This window comes from Leptinotarsa decemlineata, unplaced genomic scaffold (assembly GCF_025532065.1).
Source record: "Leptinotarsa decemlineata unplaced genomic scaffold, Ldec_3_MD MMD2_tig00078346_RagTag_RagTag, whole genome shotgun sequence".
NCBI lineage: Eukaryota > Metazoa > Arthropoda > Insecta > Coleoptera > Chrysomelidae > Leptinotarsa > Leptinotarsa decemlineata.
The window spans coordinates 1,026,173-1,040,112 of NW_027412724.1; the positions used below are offsets into that span (position 1 = coordinate 1,026,173).

General features: G+C 34.8%; 1 protein-coding gene across 6 annotated transcripts in view; it reads right to left on the minus strand.

Moving 5' to 3' along the window:
• Wdr62 (WD repeat domain 62) overlaps positions 1–13,940 on the minus strand; it is a 172,354-nt gene that overhangs the window by 87,535 nt on the left and 70,879 nt on the right. Inside the window, exon 1 of one of the 6 annotated variants that reach the window (XM_074185640.1) lies at positions 139–195. The exons of the other annotated variants lie outside the window; for them this stretch is intronic. Coding sequence (XP_074041741.1) covers positions 139–180 — 42 coding nt within the window. The 5' untranslated portion in view covers positions 181–195. Of the gene's footprint in view, positions 1–138; positions 196–13,940 lie in introns of those variants that run through there. 6 annotated transcript variants of the gene reach the window in all.

Genomic DNA, 13,940 nt, shown 5'->3' on the forward strand with positions numbered 1-13,940 from the left:
TTCTTTGCATCTAGAGAGACCAAGGTTTTGTTGCGTTCATTGAGTACATAATGACGCAACAACCTGTGAGGTACGATTGACCTTCAAACTTGAAAATGATAGAACCTAGCTATTTATTTTTACAGACGATACACTTGCCTTTTTTTCTACAGAATCATGTCCAACTACTTTGGAACCCATTAGAGCTACGACGAGTTGAATTAGTTTTCACTAGGTATCAATTTCTAGACACACTAAACGAATTGTATCACTAATCACTTCACTCAAATTTCGAGCCGTGTATCAATAAAGTGAGGAATGAATAATGATATAATCCCATCACGATTAGGATACTTCAAATCAATCAACATAATGACATCACGTAGTTTTGCAAAGTACTTTTATGACGAAAAATATGAATTATGTACAAGAAGCATGTCGATACTTTTTTCGGAGATTGAAAAAAGTTATTTGCTACAATAATACGGTTTTCTTATTATGAAATTTTGATATCTGCATTATTCGCGGAACATTGGTGAAATGTAAACGGTTACAGATTTTCAGTATTAAATTTGTGATGGTTATCAAAATTGTCCTGGATATAAAAATGAAACTCATTCATGAAAAGCTTTCTGCCACCACTAGTTTGGATAATTGAATTGTGGTTATCGTTTCTTCAAGAAAGAATTTGAAAAAAGTTGAATAAAACTGAACGTTGTACATTGACACTATAAAAAAACTGTGAATTAACAATGATTTTGTAATTAGGATATCGCTGTTCATTAATAAATCAAGTACATGAAAGATATTGACTTGACTGAACCAGCTGTTGGAGTTCCAAAAACTAAGATACGGGACCAGATCAGGAAGAGAATCAATGAGAAACATAAAGTGTATTGGAAACATTCACCTGGAAACAAATACACGGAAAACATTCATGAAGAAACCGTCTGAGAAAAGAACTGATGAAATGCTTCAACAGAGAAGGGATCGTTCAGAATAAATTCTGGGATACTCGGTGGATACTGTTCACTACTAGACACTGAGAAAATAGGGGTTTGTATAACCGAAAACATTAGCACTGGATCCACAGGAAACAATCAATTTATGGACAATCCAAAGTATATGGCAAAGCTACTTTTCTGGTTGGTTGGCCTTGGTCTGCACGTTTCTATGTCTGACGTTTCGTCTTCCACTGCGGTATCCGCCATCAAAGGCAATGAGTCGACAGTCGAAGTGCTCGGGTTATTCTCACAGCAAAACTATATTGATCCTCATGTCCCGCTACTATTCACTAGTCAGTTTGGCCGAAGCGACAAATTCTCTTGTATTCAGAGAGTCGGCTACTCATATTTCTCTTCTGATTCCAATGTGGACCGATTCCAAGTACAAGGGATCCGGTATAAACCCTTTGTTTAGTAGTTAGGAAAGAACACGAATAAACGTTAAGATATCACTAAAAAATGTTACTTTGAAAAAATTGACACATGTCAATACAATAAAACAAGTTACTACATGTTTCAATTGTTTCAATGTAACATTCTTTTCGACACGGCCATCCTCATTAACAGTAAGTTGAGTAATTTTAAGTAATTATAACTTCACCAATATCGAATTTCAACACTCAAATCGCGATCAGTTCCTGAAACGAACATTGTAATTTTATTTGCTATTCAGAGGTTAAACAAAAGTATGTTTTCTACTAGTTGTATTTCAATATTAGGTACCTGTATCCATTGAGTATTGGGTACCTGAATCAATTACCTACTGGGTACATGTATCAATTACCTATTGGGTACCTGAATCAATTACTCTTCGAAGTGCCATATAAAAGGAGTGGACGATTGATACATACATTCAGTTTAATTTGAAGTTTGTGGACAACAAGTCTTAGTATTATCAAGTTCAAAAGTCTTATATAGAAGGAATTTGTATTGAAATGATGGAAGGATCGAGAGTATATGTTGGTTATATTCCCCGTAATACGGAAAAATGGGACCTGGAAAGCTTTTTTAGGGGGTATGGCATGATAAACGAAATTTTCATTAAGAAAAGTTTTGCATTCGTGGATTTTGATGACAGCAGAGATGCAGAAAACGCAGTTCAAGAATTGGATTGCAAAATACTACTAGGGGTTCGAGTGAGACTATGCCTAGTAGACATTAGAAGATTCCGTTTGGTCAATAGTCGTAGCAGAAGTAGGAGTAGCTTTAGATACGATGACGAAAAAGGTGATGATTCCATCAGCGACTGTTCGTCCATCGTAATTGGCGAGATAGAGGATTCACCCGAGGACGGACGAGATGATGATTCCATCAGCGATTCTTCGACAATTCTAATTGGCGGAATAGAAGATTCATTCAACGATGAAAGAGACGATGATTTCATCAGCGATTCTTCGACAATCATAACTGGTGGAATAGACGATTCACCCGAGGACGGACGAGACGATGATTCCATCAGCGGTCCTTCGACAATCATAACTGGCGGAATGGACGATTCATCCGAGGACGGACGAGGTGATGATTCCATCAGCGATTCTTCGATTGGCGAAATAGAAGATTCACCCAATCAAAATCACTCGTGGGGTTCGAACGAGTTTGCTGAAGTTAATGAGGAAATCTATGCTCGAATGCAGGAAGCTGGAGCTAGGGCATGGGAGAGTATATTCGAATCAGGATTTTTAGACTGAAATTTTGTATTTTCCGAAGGTAGCTGTCACTCAATTTTGTATTTTATTCTGAATAAAATAATCATAAACACGACTATAGTTTTGCAAATATTTGCTTTCCCACCTTGAAATTGAAAATTCCGAGAGAAAATGGAATCATCAAATTGAGTATCAATATATGTGTTATCCTTCTATGGTAATCTTAAAACTAGAAACTTATGCTGTAATTGGCAAGCTGAACTTAGTGTCGGTGTATCCAGTGAGTAACCAGTGCACGTCCTTTCATTCAATCATGGTTGATGTTTTGATATAACGTTGAGTAGTATGTTCAGTTGGCATGAATTTACGCTTCATCTTGCTAACTGCGCATAGTTTTTTTTATCATATTTTCAAAATGTTCCAATTCGTCCTAATGCGCATGCTAGTGATAGTAGAAATGCCCCGTAGGCTTGTTTCTCCTTTAGAACTCCATTCAATTCTGTTGCTTTCTCTTCCGTATACTCTGTTTCACTATCACTGTCGTCATTTAAATAAACCGGCAGCGGACTAGTCCACGTGGACTGTAGACTTGGCGGTTCGTATTGGGTGATTTTTACTAACCGAGTTTAATGATCGGCTGAAGAGTGATAAAATCAAATTTGAAGTCATGTTACGGTGACGAATAGAAATCGGGGAAGGTAATCGCCGTTGTGTTCAGTTCAGGAACTGATCGCGATTTGAGTGTTGAAATTCGATATTGGTGCAGTTTTAATTACTTAAAAATTTTGTTATCTGTTTAAAATATGGCGTCCTTGGAAAAGTGTTAATAGTAATAACGAGCGTGATAACAAAGCAGCCTTTTTCCAGTATAGTGATTCCAATAGCGATGGTGAACAATACGAAAAAAAGATACCGCTCCTATTCACTAGTCGGTTTGGCCAAAGCGACAATTTCTCTTGTATTCAGAGAGTCGGCTACTCATATTCATCTTCTAATTCCAATGTAGACCGATTCCAAGTACTAGGGATCCGGTATAAACCCTTTGTTGCTACTGCCCGTTAGCTGGTCTGTTGTGTTTGTTAATCATAAGCATAAACAGTGCAACTAGAGTTAATTTCTTGCCTTTTTTCAGAAAACAAAATTGATTTGCAAAACATCTAAAACTCAACCGAAGATATAATGAAAGAATTATTACCTGTCAATATATTTTATTGGAGAAAACAAGATAGTATAAGGTTGTCATGATAATAATAAGTCATTTTGTTGTTAAATTGATTATTAAATAAACTAACATTCCAAAAATAATTTTTTATCGAGTTGTTTCAAGCAAAAAATTATACCATATAATAAACAGGAAAAACACTATTTGTTGTATTTTTATTTTATATCCCTTATCCCAAAAGCAACAAGTACCTATATTTAAAAATTTATCTAAAATGTAATATTCTTTAATTTAATCACTGCCTATAAATTTTTGGCGGAAGATAAAAGCACTAATATCTTCAATAAACGGTGCATTAAATGTATAGGTAATATTAATTAATTCCTCCTTTTATTAAATTAATTTAATAGGGTTAAAGACGGTTACGACGATGACGTAATCACCATAAAAATAAATTAAAGGATCAAAAATGGATAAGATAGTTTCATCGTCACGTCGATGAAAATCCAATTTAGAGGTAGCGCGCTGTCCAATGTAAAAGTGGATAAAATATATTTCACGTCTTAGAGGTTTCAGTGGAATTCCTAATGGGAACAGGTATGACCTCAAGCCATGAAATATCCATTGGAAAACTAGTGCGCTTTTTTCCTTGTCAAATGTTAGGTACGATAAGTAGTTTGGAGTTTGGAAATGGCTTCTGTATATTTATTTGAGATCATTAAAACGGACCGAGAAAATAAAAAAAAGACTTCATTTCAGTCATTTTGAAAATGAATCATTACGTGTCTCATTTAGATTCTGGAAAAAAGTATGTAGTAAGTAGTCATGTAATAGAGATAAAGATCCTCGAACTGATTTTCAAAACTCTCGTGTTCTAGATTTTGAAATGGTACATATTTCTGATAGTAAGGAAAGAACACAAATAAACGTTAAGATATCACCAAAGAATGTTACTTTGAAATAATTGACACATGTCAATGCAATAAAACAAGTTACTACGTGTTTCAATTGTTTCAATGTAACATTCTTTTCGACACGGCCATCCTCATTAACAGTAAGTTGAGTAATTTTAAGTAATTATTACTTCACCAATATCGAATTTCAACACTCAAATCGCGATCAGTTCCTGAACCGAACATTGTAATTTCATTTGCTATTCAGAGGTTAAACAAAAGTATGTTTTCTGCTAGTTGTATTTCAATATTAGGTACCTGAATCCATTGAGTATTGGATACCTGTATCAATTACCTACTGGGTACCTGTATCAATTACCTATTGAGTACCTGAATCAATTACTTCGAAGTGCCATATAAAAGGAGTGGACGATTGATACATACATTCAGTTTAATTTGAAGTTTGTGGACAACAAGTCTTAGTATTATCAAGTTCAAAAGTCTTATATAGAAGGAATTTGTATTGAAATTATGGAAGGATCGAGAGTATATGTTGGTTATATTCCCCGTAATACGGAAAAATGGGACCTGGAAAGCTTTTTTAGGGGGTATGGCATGATAAACGAAATTTTCATCAAGAAAAGTTTTGCATTCGTGGATTTTGATGACAGCAGAGATGCAGAAAACGCAGTTCAAGAATTGGATTGCAAAATACTACTAGGGGTTCGAGTGCGACTATGCCTTGTAGACATTAGAAGATTCCGTTCGGTCAATAGTCGTAGCAGAAGTAGGAGTAGCTCTAGATACGATGACGAAACAGGTGATGATTCCATCAGCGACTGTTCGTCCATCGTAATTGGCGGGATAGAGGATTCACCCGAGGACGGACGAGATGATGATTCTATCAGCGATTCTTCGACAATTGTAATTGGCGGAATAGAAGATTCATTCAACAATGAAAGAGACGATTCTTCGATTGGCGGAATAGAAGATTCACCCAATCAAAACCATTCGTGGGGTTCTAACGAGTTTGCTGAAGTTAATGAGGAAATCTATGCTCGAATGCAGGAAGCTGGAGCTAGGGCATGGGAGAGTATATTCGAATCAGGATTTTTAGACTGAAATTTTGTATTTTCTGAAGGTAGCTGTCACGCAATTTTGTATTTTATTTTGAATAAAAAAATCATAAACACGACTATAGTTTTGCAAATATTTGCTTTTCCATCTTGAAAGGGAAAATTCCGAGAAGAAACCCACGAGTGGTTTTGATTGGATGAATCTTCTATTTCGCCAGTCGAAGAATCGCTGATGGATTCATCGCCTCGTCCGTCTTCGGGACGTCTATTCCGTCAGTTATGATTGTCGAAGAGTCGCTGATGGAATCATCGTCTCGTTCGATCAGTTCAGGAACTGATCGCGATTTGAGTGTTGAAATTTGATGTTGGTGAAGTTATAATTACTTAAAATTTTTGATATTTGTTTAAATTGTGGAGTCCTTGGACAAGTACTAATAGTAATAACGAGTGTGATAACAACGCAGACTTTTACCTTATGAACGCAATACGCGATTTGATGCGGGATTACTAAAACCTTTTGATGTTCGTCTAATAATATCATTAAAAAAACAATATACGACTGTTACAAAAGCAATGCGATTCCTACAATTGAAATCATAAGGAAGAAATTGATACTTTCGGCCATAACGTGAGCTGCTGTGACAAAACTCTTCAGAATTGGATAAAGAACAATTTGTATTTTGAAGATAACTATACCAAAAACATACTACTTGAGACTACTTACAGACAAAAACATTTGCAAAAGTGTATGCCCTTGAGAGTATTGCTGAAAAGTATGGACACACCATTTTGAGACTTTCTTTTTTTTTTCTTTGAAAGTTTCCCACATTGTTCGAATACTAATGGTGAAGCAGAAAGCAAAGAGGTTTTTTTTTAACATCTTGAACTTGGAATTGTATTTGATGTTGAAAAGAATTCAAATATTTATTTGAAAAACAATATTTTCATTCGTCATAGGAATTCTATTTCATTGTTCACTGAAATTCAACTGCCAAAAACATGGTGAACGATTACGAGGACAAATTTGGGAACACCCTAAAATGCATTGATCAAATTATAATACTTCTAAAATCTCATTACCTAAAAGCTCATGTACCGGAATAATCATGTAGAGAGAAGCCGCAGCAAAAATGAAGGTTGAGGTCCTTCCACCTAACACGAGCTAAAAGTGAAAATAGGCCGGAGGCAAAGACGAAGAAAGGTGAATTTCAACGCAGATGCCACTCCTTTCTTTGCGATTCGGAAGAGACGTTTAAAAAAATGAAAACCGAAGATGTATGCTAAGGCTTCAGGATATTCGAAATGAAAATATCACTTTCAATTGATATAAAATGATATAGGATTGGTCACGTTTTTTTATTGTATGTTTGTAGGAGAATATTATTCTGTCAGGTACCAATTGGCCAGTCACGTTTTATCGGATTGTTCAATTATCTCGTTTATCAGGTCAGGTAATCGCTTTAATTTTCTCGGTAACACCACACATTGGTCCAATGTAATTATTAGCTCTGATAAAAAAATAATGTCGATTAGAAATAGAGATCTAACTTAAAGTATATTGAAATTTATTCAGGGTCCTTTAATTCCATGAAAATGTACTTTAATGTCATCCTTGACATTTATTGGTTTTTGAAATAACTGAAATAGGCAGAGCAAATTACACAACTGGTCAGTAAAACTTCTTATTATGAATGTGTCTCAATATATTGATTGGCATACACTGCCTCTGAATAACTTTTCGAAAGTAACCACTATAATCTCTCTCAAATCTCTAAACCTGAATGATTAGATTCGAAAGATCGTAAACTGACATTTCTAAACTATTTTGAAGTTTTCATGGATATAGAAAAATGAGGTAATTCCCGAAATGTTATTCAAAGAGACTATATTTATGGGAAAGAAAGAAAGTAATTGAATTGAAAATTAGCTTCATACAAAGATGTGATCATGCAAAAAAATAACTTTCAGACACAAATTGGAAGGAAAAATACTTCCGAAACTAATACTTTTATATGAATGCTGAATTATACAACACTTTTCTTTATTCCGTTTGTATTCCAAATATTGGTATAAAACCGAATCAGATATAATTCACAGGATTCCTACACAATATAATTGATGAAAGAAGTAAAATTTCACTTACATGTGCTAGACTATTTCTTCCAGTTTGTGTCTGAAAGTTACTTTTTTGAATGATCTACACTAGTTTGTAAATAGTTAATTTTTGAAATTGATTGTTTCCTTCCTTTCTTTGGAAGATTCCCAGAATTGCTGTATCAAGATGGAGAAGTAGAAAGCCAAAACCTTTCTTTCCCAAAAATGTGTAGTTGTTTCTATATTTAGGTGAAATTTATAGTAAGAAATGTTATTAACATAATTGATAACTTCCAACCTGCATTTTATTCACACACAGTAATATATCTATCTAGTCAAATAATAATTTTTGATCACATGGACAAAATTAACCAATGAGATCAATATTACACCGCTAATGTTGTTAGGTAAATTATCACTTCCGTTGTCTTAGATATCGTTACAATTTTTTTTTTTATTTAGAGTTTTGAAATAACTATCAAGAGCAAATAAAATCGAAATATAAAATTTGCTCATTACTCTGGCCTAGTGACATTTGAATAAAATTAGAGATTTTTGAAGACGAATAACAAATGAAATTACGACTTTGGGTTCGTACTATTTATTTTCGGATCAAATAGCACATGAATACTGATAAATACCCGCAGTTTTTTTTCAATCTTCATGAGGGTTACCCTCCTCCACCTCGTACACTTACGAAAAAAGGTACTTTCACAAACTGTAGGGGAATTATTTCAGTGTATTAGGCTTACTCCCAAGGAATACTTGTGAATACAATGCTTTTGTCGCTAAACGGATAGAAATCTAAAAAAAATATGATAAGTTCACATGTGAAGTAATAAATAATAAAATTTTCAACAACGTATTATGTATTGTGCGAAGCTGTTTTTTCTATTCCAGTAAAGTGGCAATTGGTGGCGTATGACCCGTGTCGAAGAATAATAGTACCTGGGCCTCATCAGGCACCACCAACTCAGACTCTGGGATACCAAGCGACCCCTCAGAGAGTTAACCTTTCATCCATGCAGAGGCACCCATTCGTGAGAGCTTAATGGACCACAAGCATAAACAAAAGAAGGATCCTTTGCGAGAGTAGTACAAGCCAACCTACAACACAGTAAGGGGGCTTTGGTGGACCTTACGATAAATATGGGAAAGTTTGATATCCCGGAGAAGTTAATTCACAACAGAACTTCTCTTACAACAGTACAGAACTGCCACCAACCAGGAACGTGATAGTAGAGGCCTGCCGAGCAGACATATGACAGAACACAACTGGTCGTGATGCTAATGCACACCACCTCCACCTCCTGACCTAGAGTTGGCAGCAGCTCGATTACTGGGAACTATTGTTTCGACGTACAATGAGCACGGATTTCTGCCAGACAAGCTTCATCAATTCCATACAAAAGTCTTGAATAAGCTATGAGGGTACCAAAATCTCTGGCGTGGAACCAGATTGAGAAAAACATGAATAGTACTGAAAAAATATTCTCGAGAAGATAATTAAGAGAACTGACTCAACAAAGAAGATATTGGTCAAGAGCTACTCACTGGCCACTGTCTATTGAGAGGATACTGAACAAAATATGTTTAAAAATGTTTAAAATATGTTTTTCCGTTAACCAGCTATCGCACCCCTACGAACGACAACCCTCAGAAATCGAAATCTGTGCGAGCTAAGGATTAAAGAGGTCTTTCCTTTCAACGTGTGATTCCTAACACGGGTTGGACTATGGCAAGTGAAAATCGAGCGTTCAGCCTGCGGCTTGAACCATCGACTCACACATCAGCCCATTGACTGAGTGAACAAAGCACCCACGTCGAACCGCCCGGCTACCGACCTAATCAGGGCGTAAAACAGACAATGTAACAAAAGGACAAGAAACGTTTAATGCGAATGTGAGGAGGTGGTTGAAACGGGTGTTGTGAAATAACTGGGACGAAAATGCAATAAGCCCATGAAGCTGCAGTATTTTCCGTAGACTTCGAAAAAATTGATAAGTTGGACGGCTCCTGGAGAGCATAAAAAAGTCCTGCCAAATTGAAAGACTGGAAATGATGAGATTTTCAAGACCGGATTGCAGAAAATGCCAGAAAACCAAGATAACAATCCATTTCTTGATGGATGCATTTTTTTTAACCTTCAAATTATTTGGGAATATTGAATGAATCTATAATTTTCGGAGTACAGTACTTCATTCCCATTCTCCGATCGGAAAATCTTCAGTATATATTAAAAAATGATCCACAAAACAAAACAAGAACCGCTCTTTCTCTTTGCTGAAATATAAACTTGTCCGATTAAAACTTTACCACTGATGTATAAAACACATAAGTACAGTATACTATATACAGTAATCCCACTTCGGCTGATTTTTGGTTTGAATTTTCTACACGCAGACCCAGGAGATGCAGTCTCAGGTCTGCGCAAACGACGAGTTCAAGACAGGCACGCAAACCATCCATCAAATCATTTTTTTCAAATCAAATCAAATCATTTATTCTCAAATATGAAATGGAAACCATACATACTATTTATTTTAAGACTTAGAATGTAAGAATAACAATTAATACAATTTTAAGTAATTTGAGAATAAATTCAAAATCCCACTGAGGTTACAAACCTGTGTGTGGTTAAAAAATTTAAAAATATTAAGAAATATATATATTAAGAAATATATAGTTGTCGAATTTCATGAATTTCACCCAACCTACTGTGAAACATTTGAATATATATGTCACATTCGAATATGAACATGAATTTTTAAAATCTGCTTGAAACATAGTTAATCATTGTCCAAATGACTGGGTTACTTGAATATTACACAAATGCAAAATTATCATTTGTACAATTTTCTCAGGTGCCCAACATGGTTCTCATGGACTGTATTTTTTTTGAGCAGTTTATATGAATAGTTGTTATGTTGAGCAGTGTTTAGACGCTTTGGTTGAGATTGTAGTAGGGAAAAATGTCATTAGTGTCAAATACGTCAGCTTGTAAAAACTGAAACTCCTGGACACCAACATCAAAGGGACCGACGCTAAGTGGGACTACTGTATATAAGTATGCTGTGACATAAGTTTCAGTTCAGATAAAGAGCTTTCGTTTAACTGTGATTTGGCCTAAACTTTCTTCATGATGAAAGGATACCGGTTACAATGTGCATCTTCAACATTCAACAAAATATTTAACTATCTTTTCCATATAGCGCTTTCTTGGCGATGAGTGATGTTGCACTATAATTTTTTTTCATCGAAAAGTACTACAAATATTGCCACTTTATTTTTGTTCTTTCTCATCTCTTTCAAAAGATAAGAGAAGGGGACTTTTTACGTTCGAACTAATACGTCACACTATAACTATATGATGGTGCTCCATACATTACTCCTGTGCTAACAAAATAAGCTCATTATCGCTCATTTATTGATTCAAAGAAACCAGTAGAATGCCATTCAGGCACGATACTGTATAAAGAGCAGCAAAATGCAACAGGGCCAAAGTTTACAGTTTTTGATCAGGTTTGTTTTTAGCGTGCTCCATTCACTGAAGGACAAGTGGAAACCAAGAACTCCACTAGATATTTATTAATTATTCAGTGGGAATGCAATCAATTATCATTTCTCTATCTGATTCATCTCTCATAACTCCCCAAGTTTTTACATCACAATAAAAAAGTGTTATACTCTCATAACTGGAAAGTCTTTAGGGATACATTTTATTATTTTTTGTTTCATTCATTTCAAATAGTGTAAATACGCTATTTGTTGAACGTTTATTCTACAGCTTTTCAATAATAACACAGTTAATAATGTTCTGCATCGAATTTGCGTCAGTAAGTACACATGCGAAAATGTATAACGAAATTATGAGACCGTAATACTTCCCTCACGATGTTTGATTAAGTTTCATAACAAACAAAAGAACAGCACAAACCTCCAAGTTTTTGCAACTATATGCTGCACTAATATCGATATTCCTACCTGATAACATCAACAGTGAATATTTGAATTAGAGCGTTTGAAGGCCGAAATTACAAAGAAACGACCGCGTATAGCAAAGAAATGTTTCATCAAGACAACGCACCGTGTCACAAGTCAATGAAAACATTGACAAAACTACATGAATTGAACTTCAAATTGCTCCCACATCCACCGTATTCGCCAGATTTGGATTCCCTTTGATATAGTCAATTTATTTACTGCACAACGAATGATATTATTATTCAAAGCACTTCATTCCTTTCCAATCATAGAAATATTTTCATATTTGAACACATGTTTATTATATAGAAAAATCTCCGTCAGTCATGATGGGCATAATTCAATTATTGTTAATATTTTAGCCACGTACTATATCCATATTATTATGAAATATTTCGATTCAATATCAGTCATCAAATTGAATGTACCTGTTTCACCAGACGGGTCAACCAATTGTTGTAAATATTTATCATTGAAAAAAACGAAGTTTGTTTATCCACTTAATAATTTGTCTCCAAAATCAATATCAAATCGAAACAACTATTACGATCCTGTTAAATAATATATGTATACAAAACAGTTGACTTTGACATACATACCACCTCTCCTCGTCTGCATTACGAAAAATCATAATAAACGATGACATAACCATTATTTTCTAATTCATTGTAATGTAAATCGCGGAGGAGAATTAGAGGTCAAGATTCATCCGAGTCTTACGAGAGGTGATCTGTTCTATTTTAACTATATTAGAGTAGGCGAAAAACTTGTTAGGCGATACTGAAGGTGACTGAGTGATTTTTTTCATTAGTAAAAATGTAACTGTGCACCACAAATTATAATACAAAAAAAACCAGTTGCGGAAGATACTTTGCACCGTAAGACAAAAGACCACCTTGATAAGAAAATGAAATGAAACGAGTGAGAGTTAAGATCTGTGTTTTTTGCTACAACCCTGCTTTCTGATTCTGATTCCAGTTGCTATTTTTTACTTCATCTAAATCGACGAAATCGTTGGGACGGGGTAGTGGAGAAACGCGAAATCAAAAATTATTTGTCGAAATTCAACTGCAGCCATTTAAAAAGCTTCAAAAAAAAAGAAAACAAAAACAGAGAGGTGTAAAGAACCGCACGTTAAAAGATAAAACCTCATTATTGAGAGTTTTTGAATTTGTTTATTTCCAACAGGTTAAGTTTCAAACCTTTCTTCTGGAAATGGAGGGGCTTGAATTCATGTTTGAACTCATGCTCCTCTGTGTTCAAGTGAGCGTCATATGTGGAATTCATTTTACCATTCTGGAAACTATATTTGTGTTCCATTATGCGGGCTTTGAACGTTCTTCCAATTTGACCTATATAAAACATCGGACATGATCCACATGATAATTTATCCACTCCCGATTTTTCTGAAACTGGAATTTTATCTTTGTTATTCTTAATGTGAATGTCTAAGTTGTTGGTTTTGAAAGTAATATTTACACCTTTGCTGTGCAGAAAATCTGAAATCTTTGTAGTGAGTTGGCCTAAGTAGGTTAAGGTTCTATAACTTGTATCCCCTTCTCAATGAATTGGATAAACTTCTTTCAAAGCTTGACTGTATACCTAACTTTTTTGATAATAAAGAAGGAACACAAATATAGTTTCTAGAATGGAAAAATGAATTCCACATATGTCACTTACTTGAACACAGAGGGACACGAGTTCAACCCTCAATTCAAGCCCCTCCATTTTGAAGTTTAAAACTTAACCTGTTGGAGAGTATGGAAATAAACAAATTCGAAAACTCTCAATATCTTATTAACAAACAAGTTGAATTGAGTAATTCGCCATTATTGAATCTATTCATTTCTAGGTAAAAATAGTTAGGTATATGTACCATTACTTTCGAAAAATTTATGATATAGTTAATGAATCCATACCTGACCTTTTCAGGAAGATTCATTAATTAGAAATTAGGCATACGAGTAGGTAACAGGTTAGAGTATAAAATGGTTGTAATTTAGAAGTAACTTCAAGTTTCAGTTTATGCTTGAGAAAGCTATTGTATAGCGAAACACCTGTCGCGGTTTTTGTAAAATCCTTTATACTGAAAATCATACAAT